Source organism: Phoenix dactylifera, chromosome 8, assembly GCF_051530095.1.
Source record: "Phoenix dactylifera cultivar Ajwa chromosome 8, Ajwa_hap1_PhDact_Kaust_v1.1, whole genome shotgun sequence".
Lineage (NCBI taxonomy): Eukaryota > Viridiplantae > Streptophyta > Magnoliopsida > Arecales > Arecaceae > Phoenix > Phoenix dactylifera.
The window spans coordinates 15340027-15354559 of record NC_143197.1 but is presented as its reverse complement, the minus strand read 5'-3'; the positions used below and the strand labels follow the sequence as shown (position 1 = coordinate 15354559).

At 41.6% G+C, this 14533-nt stretch overlaps 1 protein-coding gene across 1 annotated transcript in view; it reads left to right on the top strand.

Annotated features, from left to right (window-relative positions):
- LOC103705586 (Glycine cleavage T-protein family) overlaps positions 1 to 1224 on the top strand; it is a 32742-nt gene extending 31518 nt beyond the window's left edge. The window contains exon 3 of the mRNA XM_008789348.5: positions 557 to 1224. Coding sequence (XP_008787570.2) covers positions 557 to 1103 — 547 coding nt within the window. The 3' untranslated portion in view covers positions 1104 to 1224. The remainder of the gene's footprint in view (positions 1 to 556) is intronic.
- Positions 1225 to 14533: the final 13309 nt, after the last annotated feature.

The window sequence follows — 14533 nt, the reverse complement described above, 5'->3', positions numbered from 1 at the left end:
ACATCAATATTTCTGTTCACTTCCACATATTCATTCAAGATACACATATTTATGTCATTTAGCCTAATTTTCTTTTCAAACAATGAAATGTATTATATTGAGAAGGATATTTTCTTAATGCTTTGGAAGCTTTTCTGCCTCATCAGTTCATGACCAGTGAATCAGCAGGTAGCTAACATCCTGATTTGCCTTTAACTTCAGGTACATTGGTGAAGATGGCTTTGAAATCTATTTTCCCTTTGTCAAAATTTATGTTAGCCTCCAATAATATTTGGTCAGGGCATACAGAATTATGTCTGTTAGCCTTGTTTTCTTCTCAAACAACTAATATTAATATATTTTTTTGACAATAAGGTGGTTATTCACCATTACTCAGTTTTGAACCTGAGACCTCTCACTTGGAGAGGTAGGTGCCAGCCTGTTGATCTACCAACCATTGGCAACTAAAATTTAAAATAAAAAAGGACCTTTTCCTAAAGCATGCTTTGGAAGCTTCTTTGTCCTCCTAGTACGTGACTAGTGAGTATGTAACTTCCTCCATTTGCCTTAATTTCAGGTACACTGGCGAAGATGGCTTCGAAATCTCTGTTCCCTCAGAGCATGCTGTAGATCTTGCAAAAGCAATCTTGGAAAAGTCTGAAGGGAAGGTAAAGCTGATAGGATTAGGTGCTCGTGACAGTCTCCGTCTTGAAGCTGGCCTTTGTTTGTATGGTAATGATATGGAGCAACATGTCACCCCAGTTGAGGCTGGCCTCACATGGGCAATCGGGAAGAGAAGAAGAGCAGAAGGTGGCTTCCTGGGTGCAGACGTAATCTTGAAGCAGCTTGAGGAGGGCCCACCGGTTAGGCGTGTTGGTTTCTTCTCATCAGGCCCACCACCGAGGAGCCACAGCGAGATTGTGAGCGGCACCGGGGAGAACATAGGGGAGGTGACCAGTGGAGGATTTAGCCCATGTTTAAAGAAAAATATAGCAATGGGTTATGTGAAATCTGGTTTCCACAAGCCTGGGACTGAGGCTAAGATTGTCATCCGTGGGAAATCCTATATTGCGGCCGTGACAAAGATGCCATTTGTTCCAACCAAGTACTATAGGCCCACCTAAACTCTGGAATTTGTTCAAGTTGTCCCCTCTCTTCACATGTTTCTGACAAGTTAATGAATGTGAGTTAACATTCCTTCTGAATCACAATTTAAATATGGAAACAGTTTTGCTTCTTGTGTTCCATGATTTTCCTTTTGATGTCCTGCGAACTGTGGCTTAGCAAACGCCATTTCAGTTTTATTCATGTGGGAATTAAAGTAAGAATTAAAAATCCCTTCTTTTAAAGCGCTCGGAACCAATAGCAACATCTGTTACATTCTCAGCATTTTAACATGTATGCCCAAGATAGCTTTTATAGAATGTACAGGACTCTTCTGAATCCCTCAAGACATGAATATCATCATGATTTTGAGATTGTTGTGGATCTTTGCATCAAAAAAGAGATGGTTGTGCCATTGAGGTGGTAGCCTAGTGGAAGCGTGGCCTTATTTCTAACCAAGTGGTTCCGAGTTCGAAACACACGGGCGTCGATTAAATTACGGAGACCGGATGCTCCCTACTCGGACATGGAGTTTGGAAGGGCGTTTCGTTCTGCTGGTAGCCTTGGTGGTGCTAGGTGTGACGTACTCATACGTGATATTTGTGCCGGAGTTCAGAGGGGTAACCGAGCCGGGCTTACGGGTGGGGAGGGTATGAGTAAAACTGGTCGGAGTGTCCAACACACGGTCATTTCTGTCCGCATCGAATATTCTCCTGACGGGATAGGGGCTCAGTAGAGGCTACTATGCGGGGGTGGGCTTGTCCCTTCCTCTCCCCCTTCCTTTTTTAACTAACAAAAAAAAAAAAAAAGATGGTTGTGAATTTGTTACTTTTACCGGCAGGAAAAGATTTAGTAACTGACATATTGAAAACTTTAACCCCTATTGTAACTACCATTTCTTTTAGCTGACAGCGTGATTATCCAAAAAAAAGTGAAGGAAAATATTAGTTGAGCGATTTTTTTAGATGTTGGCACTTGAACAAAAAGTCAAGCTGCCAGAAACTTTTTTATTTCTTTTTTGGTAAAAGAAAAGAAAATTAGAGATGAGGAAAAGAGGTCTCATAGGCATCAGCAGCCAACAAATATGAAAACTGAGAAAGGATAGCTTCCGCATCGAAACAAATATCATCCTGAGACTTATTCACTAACCAATCCGCAGATTGATTCCACTGTCTAAAGATATATGTGGTTTTGAATGCTAACAAAGTTTTTCTGTACTACCAGATGCCTTTCAACAAGGGACAATAAGGGATTGAAACTCGGAGCATTACAAGCGTATCCATTAATCCAATTGAACATAGTTTCTGAGTCTCCCTCCACCAAAACTTGTGAAACTTTGAACTAGGGTACAACGGTGTATAAGACCTTGCGAGCAGCTCTGATTTCAGCATTAGACATTGCTGGAAGAAATATTGGATACCTCGACCTCGGACTAAACCTCCCCTCTTGATCTTAGATGTTAGTCGAGGAGAACTACCTTGGCCCTAGCCGAGCAGCTGACTGACCGAAGTGTACTACCATGGCTCCGGCCAAGGAGTTAATCAGCCAAGAAGAATAATTAGCACGTATCGACAAGAATTGACAATCCCAACAACCGACAGCTTTGGCGGTCCACAGTCGTGGCATTACCACGGCCTACGCTCCACCAGCGCTGCCCTCTGCCCATGCGGACTGGTACCCACGTCTCGACCATATTACCGGCCGTTATCTGGCCATTATTGCACGCCACGTCAGGCCAGATAATAACAAAATCGACTTTCTTATATAAAGAGGTAGCCTGAGGGACCTCAGGTATGCATGCAATATTACTTATAGAGATCAAACTCTACTGAATTTCTCTCTCTTCTACGCTATTGCCTCGCTATTCTTAGGCATTGGAGGGTCTCTAGTCGAAAACTCTCCTGCAATTAGACTTAATTTAGGCCACGTCTATAGGAGATCCACCCCCCACACCATAGCCAGCCTACTCAGCTTATCTCTAGCCGACCTCAGGGTCGTCCGAGCTGCACTCCGACCTTAGCTTGGATTCTGTGGAAGCAGATTGGCACTAGGAGGGCACCAGACTCCAGCAATATCAACATCCATCGAAGGGAGAGACAATTAGCATGAAGTCACAAGAAGCCCACGACGCATCACGTGCTTTGCAATGCCGCGCTCTGACCTCTTGAGGGTTGTTGCAGAGCTTGAACCCGGCTTCGCTGGAACAACCCGCCATGCCTGTGGATAATGAGCAGTTCAACCTGTTCAATCAATAGGTGCAGGTGCTAACTGTTGTGGAGCAGGGCATATAGCAGGCAGTGGCATGATCAGAGCTAGTTCGATTGGAATTGGCCAGCCCAGCCACCACTCTTAGTCACTAGCGCACATAAAACTGAGATACGTACCCACTTTCATAGAGCATCACGATTACACTTAGCACGTGCAACAAGCCTTTAAACCCCTAGGTTACCCTAGTGGACGAGTGTTGTCTCGTGAGAGTTTGCAGTGAAGTTACCCACAAACTTCATCAGTCAGGGATTTCCAATTTTTAACTCGAAATTTGAACAAGTATTACTGTATGAAATTAGAATTGCAAGGACAATAGAGACTTGTTGCTATCATATTTAATCAGACTCTAACTCAAGTTTTATTACACCCCATCTATCTGCTAACAAGTCAAGAATGTAGTGAGGTGCAAGATAGTATCATATAAATGAGTAGCTTTCACTTACTTTCAACATGATCACTCCAATTTTCAAGACTTTCTAGAGTTAAATGGTAATGAACACCCCAAATTTTTTTTTTTAATCAGACTGAATGCTAAGAAGAATGACTTGTGCAATATCTAGCCTTATTAAGCTTTCTAGCTAACCCATGTATCGAGTGTTAGGCCAATGACTCCCGATCCAGATGGCTCAGGGCACTAGGTGTAAAGACACCCTAACAAGCTTAATAACTCAAGTCAACTAGGCTCCAAGGCCAAATTAGTCACTCAGAGTTTAATCTCGATCATCCTCACCTTTTTACGTGAACACTCGCTGCTTGCCAAGCAAAAGGCCCGGTTACTCAGCGAGAAGACTTACGATAAACTCATTTTATTTAATTTATTTTATTAATTTATTTTATTATTTTTTAGCAATATTTTTTTTGCATATATATATATATTAATAGGGTGTTCATCACACATATAACTTTAAATTATCCAGAAGATTAAAAGTATTCATATTAGTCGCAAGTTTACATACCCCACTATTCATGTGCTTATGTGTAGGTGCTAAATCGTCTTCCATCATGTTAGCAGAAGATAGGTGGGACGAAAACTCAAGCTAGATCTGCTATCATATTTCTTAACTCAAAGCTATTATCAAAGTAATTCCTAGTTTATACAGCTAAAAAGATTAGATTTTGAGTTAAAAATTTGAAATCCCCTTTTTTTCTCTATTTTTTTTAATCTTTTTAGGCAGAAAAATCAAAAATATTCTCACCCCCATACCTAAAGACATTGTCCTCAATGTTAAAGTAATAATAGGACAGAGGAGAAGTTACTTGATATGGGTAGGTAAATTGCAATTGGGGCAAAAACCCCCAAACCTGCATGTTAGTAATTTTTTTTATTTTTATTTTATTTTTTTATAATATTTATATGTTGGGTTGCCTCCCAAGAGCGTTATATTTTATGTCTTCAGCCAGACAAAATGTAGATTCATTTTTTTTTCAACCATTATCTAAGAATGGTTTTGGAAGAGTCCGAGAAAGAACAGTCGGCTGATGACGATCTATGCTCATAAGGGGAACAGAATTAGGGAGCGCATGCTTGACCTCTTCCTCGGAATGGGCAAGGTAAGCCTCTAAAGGGTCCTTACTATAAGTTTGTAAGAAAGTCTCCTGAACCAGACTTTCAATCATGTCAACTTCATTGATTTCTTCATCGTCTAGTGGTTGTTTACTTATGTTGAAGACACTAAGCTCGACTTTTATGTTGCCAAAAGATAACTTCAGCATGCCATTTCGACAATTTATCACAGCATTTGCTGTGGCTAAGAAAGGTTTACCTAAAATTATAGGTGTGTGACTGTCTGGATGTATTATATGTTCGGTCTCAAGGATAACGAAGTCCACAGGATAGTAAAACTCGTTTACCTTCACTATTACATCCTCTACAATCCCCTTGGGTTACTTCACCGTCCTATCTGCTAAGGAAAGGGTAATATTTGTGGGCTTTAATTCCCCCAAACCTAACTTTTGGTACACATAGTAGGAAAGTAGGTTCACGCTGACTCCTAAATCTAATAGGGCTCTCTGGATGATCGTCTCTCCTATTTTTATTTCAATAGTGGGGCAACCAGGATCTTTGTATTTTGGGGCAATCTGTTGTTGAATGAGAAATGAAACCTGTGCAGCCATAACAGCTTGCCTAGGAATGCTGGTTTTTCTTTTGACTGTGGTGAGATCTTTCAAGAATTTTGTATAGGAGGGAATTTGTCGTATGGCAACGAGAAAAGGTATATTTATTTGAACATTTTTAAAGACTTCCACTATTTCATCAAAGTTAGATTGTTTCTTGGAGTCATGAAGTCTACTGGGAAAGGAAACCTTAGGTTTGTATGTTTCTATGGGTTATTCCTTTTTGTCCTATTCTTGACCCCTCTTTTGAATAGGGTTCTTATTGGATTCATTCTTATTTTCTTTTACGTGTTCAGGAAGTTGGACTTTATTGTCCACTTGTTTGCCAGACCTTAAAGTGGTAATTGCCTAGACTTCATAGGTCGGATTTCCATTAGAATCGATTTGATACTGACCTCTCTGATCTTGATTTTGTTGTCTACTAGGGTTAGGCACTGGTTGACTAGGTAGTTCACCTTTCTTTCTATCCCCTAGAGAGTTTGCTATTTGGCTCAGACTAACTTCAAGTTTTGCAATTGCTTGCGTATGAAATTGGTTAGTCTGGGCTTGGGCTGTATTGGTCTGTTGTTGTTGCTTGATAAAATCTTGTTGTTGTTTCATCATATTAGCCATCATGGTTTCTAATGGTGAAGGTTGCTGTGGGATAGGGGTATTGTAAGGAGGTACAGATGGAATGAAAGGTTGGTTCATTTGTGATGGACTTATCCTGGAGAAGTTCTGAAAACTTGGTGGACCACCTTAATGCTGAATAGGTTCGTTCTGCTTGTATGAGAAATTTGGGTGGAACCTATTATCAGGATGGTAAACTGGGCTGAACAAGTTGGGAGCAGGCTTCTTAAAGGCACTATATGAATTTAGAGCATTTGCTTGCTCGGCCTTTATGGTGGGCAGATTAGCACAACACTCCACTAGATGCTTCAGACTGTTACACAAGACACACAAACTATATGACTCGTGATCCACTTTCATGATGGGATTTGACTCTTTATATGAACTTGAACTAGTGGACACAGTAAAAGCATCAAACTTTTTACTTAAATTGTTTACTCCAGTTACCAGATTGGATATAACATTTTTGAGATCTGGGTCTGCTTTTATTTCATAATTACCTGGTTTTCTAGATCCGAACTCATCTCTATTTACTTCTTCACCATAGCTACTCCAATTTTGGGCGTTCTCGGCTAAGTCAACAAGAAATTCATAGGCTTGATCCGGGATTTGGTTCATGAACCTACCCTTGTGCATGGACTCGATCATGTTTCTATGTGCCGGAGGTAGTCCTTTATAAAAGAAATATACTAGATCAGCCTTGTCAAGCCCATGGTGCGGGCACTTGACCAAAAGATCATGGAATCTTTCCCAAAGTTGGAAAAATTCCTCCTCAGATTTTTCTCTAAAAGTTCTGATGGCATCCTTAATTTTTTCAGTTTTTACCATGGGATAGAACTTAGCCATGAACTTCCTAGATAGTTGTTCCCATGATGTGATAGAATTTGAAGCAAGGAATACAGCCATGTAGCAGCACGATCCTCTAAAGTCATGAAAAACAACCTTAATTTAATACCCTCTTTATCTAAGTTTTGATTTCTAAACGTTTGACATATTGTCAAAAATTTGTTTAGATGAATATAGGGTTGTTCACTCTCGAACCCATGAAACTTAGGTAACATGTTTATTGTTGCAGCCCGAATCTCGAATTGGGCTGCATTATTGATTGGCAATACTATGCAAGTAGGGGGACTAGCGGATGCGGGTGCGAACAACTCATTCAAAGTTCTAATATGTTCACCCATTGTGGAGATTGACGATTGGCTTACAATTCGCTGATTGTGATGAAAAGTTCTGTCAATCTCAGGATCAAATGGTGTTAACTTACCCCTTAATGACCTTCTACCATGCATACATTATCAACAATTCATTAGATTTGACTCCTAAAATGAACGAAATCCTAAGAGAAGAGAAGGGCTAGACACAGATGACCACAACCAACACCACACAACAATTTGACTCTATTAATCTTAGAATTAAGTGAGGTTTAGTAGCTTTTAATCTAGCTGTACAGAGATTTATCAGGTTAAAAAAATTTCTAAAATTCTCTCTAGATTAGACAACTCCTAATCTTCCTTTCAGATTAAGCTTGAGCTTACCAGTTAAGCGATCCAGTAACCAGTGACCAGAAAAGTCCCGGGATGTGTGGTGGTGCTAGAAGGGATACATTAGTACCACAATACCCGTAACAGTTCTCACTGTTGTAAAACTTTCCTAGACATCACTAATTACTAAATTCTCACTGGAGTGGCTTTCAGCCGCTTCTTTCCAAGAGCCTAATTGAGCTCGAAAACCCTAAGGCCAACGTCTAATTTGATTTTAATTTAATTTGGCTTAGGATAAGTATGCAAGGTGGTGATTTTTGGGCTAAGGACATGTAATGACTTTCCGACCTTATCTTTTTAATGGGTTTTGCCCTTAAATTATTTTATGCAAATGCTTAATACTAAATGCAGCAAATATTCAATGATTTTTTTTTAAAGTTTATGGAATGTCATTAGGTTGTACTGATTAAATGAGCAAGCAATATATATATATATATATATATATATTTTAATTTTATGTTTTTTTAAAGTTTTTATATAGAAATAACTTGAATGTAAACTAAAAACTAATCCTTATGCATCAGTCAATCTCCAAATGCCCGTTGAATAAGCTCTGGAGATTACTCCGTGAGGAGCCCCAATAAAGGTATGATAATCTCGGAGGATTGCACCCTATCAATTACTAGCAAATTTTTTTTATAATTTAATTAATTTTTCAACTCTTTTTTTTTAAAATTTCAAATTTCGAATTTCAGATTTCAAATTTTGAATTTAAATTTTTAAATTTTAGAATTTTGGAAATTTTTCAATTTTTATTTTTTTTGAATTTTTTTTTCAAAATTTTAAATTTCGAATTTCAAATTTCAGAATTTAATAACTACGAAATTATTAACTAAAAATAATCAAAACAAGAAAAATTAATTAAAAAAACTGACTATCGGAGTGCGTTGACTCCAGGCATCCAAAATTTGATTTGATCTTCGTGATCGTTCTTGCTCTCGATTTGCCTCTCCGGCAACGGTACCAAAATTTTGTTGTCAAATTTCTGTTTACCTAAAAATATGCTAAACAGATCGTTGTTGGAACCGACAAACAAAGTTTAATTTAATTTTTACTCTTACCTTTCCTACTTGAAGAATAGTGGTCGTAAGAGGTCGATCCACAGAGAAGCGATTGGAGTTGCATAAAAATTAAAATGTTAACTCGGATTCAAAGCCGATTCTTGAATAATAAAAGAAAAACATTACGTCGGGGATGTTGACTGATTTTCTGGTCTACCAGAGAATCTTTTCTATTTAAAAATAACGAAAAGATAGGTACTTAGATTCGAAAAGCATTTATATATTTAACTAATCAAAGAAGAGCTTTGACATAGAAAATGGATGGAAGCTAAGAAGATTGAAGCCTGGAGCATAAATTCCATAAAAGAAAATTAAAAGATTGCATAAAAGCGGAAATTAAACTGAACCTAAAACAAGGATTGCATGAAAGAGAAATGATAGATTTGATAAAAATAAATTGATTACAAAAATAAAATAAAGATTGGAAGCCCAATGCTTCCTCCTCCTACAAAATAAAACATAAAAACAAAGGAAGAAAAACCACAAAACTCTCCTTTCTTCTCCTCCCCTATTTTTTTATTCTTTCTTTTCAAACCAAAACAGAGCCATGCTCTGTTTTTTTTTTTCTCTCTCTTCTCTCCCAAACCAGCTCCCCTGTTCTTTGGCCCAACCGAGCACTCCACCCTCCTCTCCTCTCAACAGAGCTCTTCCTCCCTTTATATATAGATCACCCCCATCCTTTGAAGCCGACGATGAATCCATGGGGAACGGACGCACGATCCTTGGGGCGGACTGCACGCAAATGGCTGGATCAAGGGAGTTGGTTCGATGGGAGTTGGCCGCGAGATCAGCTGGGACGTTGATCTGGAAAGGAGGAAACGCGAGATGCTGTCGTGGGATGGGCGGACGCATGGGATGAGATGCGGAAAGTTTGGCATTCATCGCGTGATCTAGAAATTGCTTCGGATGCTGAAATGGAAGGAGCTTTACTGGGAGGAGGCGATCGTTTTTTTTCATTTCCGGCTGGTCGCGGGATGTCCGGACGCGGAGGCTGCAGTGGTGGGATCGCTGGGGCTCGTGGAAGATGCGGACTCGGAGGCTTGAATGAAGCGTGGGATGCTGGGAGCTGACTCGGAATTCCTTCTTTGGACCACGGTTGAGAGGCGGGAGTGCATCACGGGATGGACGTGGGAGGCTGAAGAGCGCTGCGGGATGCTTGGATGCGGGATCCGGGAAGCTTGGACGCGGGAATGAAATGAGCTATAGACGCTGCTGGGAGGAAGAAGAACAGTGAACTAAAAAAATTCCCGTAACACTGTTCATATGAATAGTATTTTTACGTAGCACTATTCATATGAACAGTATTTTGACGGAACACTGTTCATATAAACAGTGTCATCTCGGAACACTGTTTATATGAATAGTGATTTCAGCATGAATAGTAACTTCAGGAATGAATAGTATTTTTAGCTATTCTTCATGGGATTGGAGGTTAAAAAGTTCTTTTTCTTTGTGATGAAGTGAGAGTGGAAATTCTATTTCGGAAGAGTGCAGATGCTAATCCGAAAAGGAGGGAACGCGAGGATCACTGGGAGATCGCATGCGGGCTCGGATGTTTGGGTACAAATGTGCTCGATCAGATTATGACAGGATTGCGCCCGCGCGGTTTGGGGCCATGATGCATCCCTCTAAACCCTACCAAATCCGCATTTAAACTTTAATTTATATTAACTTGTTGCAAACAAAAAAATATAATATTAACTTAGTGATTTTATCGTTATATGTTAGCAGTAATACTAATTTAAGCAGCGTGTAGATCGCACTTTTATACTCTCATCACAGGGCATAAAGGCAAGGCTTAACCGAGCAAAAGAGTTGTGGGCCGAAGAGCTGTAAAACATCCTATGGGCATACCACATGACATATCGGATTTCCACTAGAGAGATGCCCTTCAACCTCGCCTTTGGAGTGGAGACAGTATTCCCGCTGGAGGTCGGGCTTCCATCATTCAGGTTGGAGAGCTTCGATGACTAGACAAACCTAGAATGGCTTGGAGCTAACATCAATCTGTTGGAAGAAACCAAAGAGCAACCTCAAGTTCACTTGGCGACGTACCAGAGGAAAGCGGCCCAGTACTACAACTCCATGATTAAGGGCAATCTTTTCTAACCTGGTGACTACGTCTTGAGGAAGACCAAAGCATCATTTTCAAGAAAACTCAGAAAGCTGAGCCCGAACTAAGAAGGCTGGCACAGGATAACTGAAGCAGTGCAACCAAGGACATATTGGCTGGAGCAACTCGATGGTGCTCCGATCCCACAAATATGGAACTCCGACAACCTGCATGTCTACCATTAGTAAGGTCAATTCTATTCTGGGCTTATCTTTAATAAAAAATTTTCTTGTCATGTTTCTATCTTCAGATCGGACAATTACAATAAGCATACTCGACAGGGGACATCCCAAGGATGCTTGGGCCCCAATAAAGGAGATGCCCTGAAGATGCTTGGGGCCTCCTTAAACTGAGAACACTTGGAATTTCTCTAGTAGCCAATCCTAGAGTTGCCTCTGAGAGCATACTCTAAAGAAGAACAAAGGCACCGACCTCTTGAAGATAGAGCCTACTAGATTTTCTCTGATAGTCAACCCCAGAGATGGCTCCAGAAGCATACTCCAAAGTTAAATGAGGGGCCCAACCTTCTAAAGATTGATCCCTCTCGGGTTTTCTTTAATAGCCAACCCCAGAGATGCCTCCAGAAGTATACTTTGGAGATGAATGGAGGTGCTGATCTCCTGAAGATTGAGCCCACTCGAACTTTTTTTCGTAGCCAAGTCAAGAGATGCCTCCAGGAGCATACTCCATAGATGAACGGAGGTGCTGACCTCAAGAAGATTGAGCTTCCTTGAATTTCTTTGCGTTTATAGACCAGAGATGCCTCCATAACCCTAGTTCGAAGATGAAAAAGGCAAAGCTCATTCAAAACTCCTTAAGGGCCAAACTTTGGAAGGATCGACCGAGAAACCCAAGACAAGCTAAAGCTACATAAGGAGAAGAGCTCGGCATGATGACTCAAGCTCAAATTAAAAAGTGGTCGAACAAAGGTAGAGGCAGAAGGTAGGTACTTTGAGAATTTCTGTATTTTTATTATCTTTCAATGCATACATCGACCTCGGAGGAGCCAGGCAAAAAGAGCTATAAGAGGAGGTTGAAGCTTGAAGCGATGATCTAAACTTGAACAAAGGACAAACAATGAGGACAAAAACTAAATCCAGGTACTTTGGAAATTTTTGGTTGTTATTGAAGTTGTGAATCTTTACACTAACCTCAGCAAAGGCCAAACAAAAGAAAAGTACATTGAGCTCGGTCTACCTGAGCAAAAAGCAAAAATGATGAGGTGAGGGAATTCATTCCTTGCTTACATCGCCTCCACTGCTGCTGAGGTGCACAGTTTCCTTTGGTTGAAAAGAAAAGCTCCCAATCTAGTCTTGCGAGATGCAGATCTTCGTGAAGATCCTCATAGGCAAGGCCATTGCTCGGAGGGTCGGGTCCTCAGACGCCATTCTGCGATGTCAAGGCGAAGATCCAGGACAATGAGGGCATCCCCCAAGATCAGTTCCTCTAGCCTCCTCGGGGCTAGGCAAAGATCCAAGACAAGGATGACATTTCTTGGATTAGCTCCAGCAGCCTTCTCAGGGCCTTCGTCGTTGCTGCTATCGCCGCCAACCTCACCGCACCACCCCCACCATCATCATCGTCATCGTCGTTGTCATCAAGGCTAGAGAAGTCCATCTTTGGAAAGAGCCACTAAGCTTGAGCTCAGTATACTTCGAAGCCCTTTCGAATGTGTCAGCCACACTCTCCAAGGTATCCTCTTAGAACTTTTTCAAGGCATGATACTCCTTGACTGCCTATAAGACTCTTGCCTTAGTATGAATCGCCTCCTCCCTGGCCTCGACAACCTTCTGCTCAGCCTGGACCAGCTTCCTAGAGAGCTCCATAGCCTTCCACTTGGTAGCACGATAGGCCTCCCTGGCCGTGGATAGTTGCCTCTCCATGATCATAGCCTGAGTCCATGCGGCTGAGGCATGATCTTCCGCTAACTTGACTTTGCCTTTGGCTATCTTCGCCATCAGTTCGGCTTCTCGAGCCCACTATTCGGTGGCCTCCGCCCTTGCCTTGGCCAGACCGGGTGTGCTCTCTGTAGTCTCCGCACTCGCCTTGTACTCCAAGATGCTCCTCGAGAATACTTTGATACTCTCATGCATGCAACTGATCTTGAGGGCATGCTAAAAAGAGGAAGGAGGGTTAGTTACCGAAGTAAGCGATTTAATGGAGATTCACAAGTCGAAAACCTACTTGGATGACCATAGTGAAGACCCCGTCGAAGCAATCACTGAAATCAAGGGAGCACATGGTCTCCCTATCGGCCTAGAGCTGCATGGCACGAACCAACTCCCTCGTCACCTCGAGAGACTCCAGCACTGAATCAGACTCCTCGACTGACCACTCGGGGAAGTAGGTCCCAGAGGCACAGGCTGGAGCTGAGGGGACCATCTCCGCCGAAGCGAATGGGCCCGAATTTGACCAACCCAAGGTATGAGCCTCGAGGGATGACCGATGTGGAGGTGTCATGGCAGTGCAGGGTTGGGAGAGAACGACCCCTTTTAGAGGAGCCAACCTGATCGACAATGCTACCTCGATCTTAGGGTTGAGGTCTATGATCTCCCCCCGAGATACGGGCTTCTCGATTGAAACCTTGGGAACGAGGCCTTAGCAGTGACCTCGGGGAAGGCCTCTATAGCAGGAGCTGAAGAGGACAACTGATGGAGACATCAGAGCTGATCATCCGCCCGTCTAGTCCGCCATTTTTATTTTGAATTTTATTTTGTTTTATTTTTAGGCTTGTTTACATTTTTATTGTTGTAGGGCTTTATTTGTGTTATTTTGGGCTTTATTGGGAATTATTTTGTGTAAGAGGTTTATATTAATTTTTCTTATTTTGGCCCTATATATAGAGGACTCTCTTCGTGATTAGGGTTTAATGAAGTGAATTAAGAATTTCTTCCCCCACGTCTCTTCTCCTCTCTCTCTTCCCTCTCCTTCTCTTCCTCCCTTCCTTCCTTCTTCTCCTTCTTCTTTGCCCTTCCTCTCTTCTTCTCCTCCTTTCTTCCTTCCTCTCTTCCTTGTTTTCTCTGATCTGTCACCACAGCAGCCCTCTCCCATCACGGTGCTGCATCAACAACCCTTCAACCTTTTCCTTTGGGGGCCTCGCTCTTGGCAGCCGTTGTTGAGCTCTTCTTTATCTTCCTCCTCTAGTGAATCAGGACAAGGTCCGTCTTCATGATGACAAGCACTGCCGAACCAAAGACAAAGATAGCCCACAACATTGAGGCAAAAATATAGAAAAAAATTAGGAGAAGCTTACCTTGGGGTTGGTCATGCTTAAACTAGCTTTAATTAGAGCCTCCTTGGACAACAATTCCTGTAGGACAAAAATTTTGCGTCGAGATTCTAGAAGCCTATCCAAGGCCCTTTGATCATCATTAGAGAACCTTAGGGGCTGATTCATATCTCTCCAAGGTTCCCTCCCACGAAATCAAACCCCATGGCTGCTCAAAGTGAATGAAAAAAAATCTCTCTTTCCATCCATGAATGGAAGAGGAAGTACCTCGGAGAAGCTGACAATTTTTTCGAGGAGAAAAATACCACTAGTTGTTGTCCTAAGGATACTTTCTCAAGGTGGAGCACCTTTGGAAATAGGACACTGAGGCTCAAATGTCCCGAAGGAAACAAAAAGAAAGACAACCAACCATGACCCACCAGGAGTTTGGCACCAGTTAGGTTGGAACAAGGCAGTAAGACCCCATCAATTGCACAAAGAATGGGTGGGGAGAAAGTCTTATCCAGCCCAT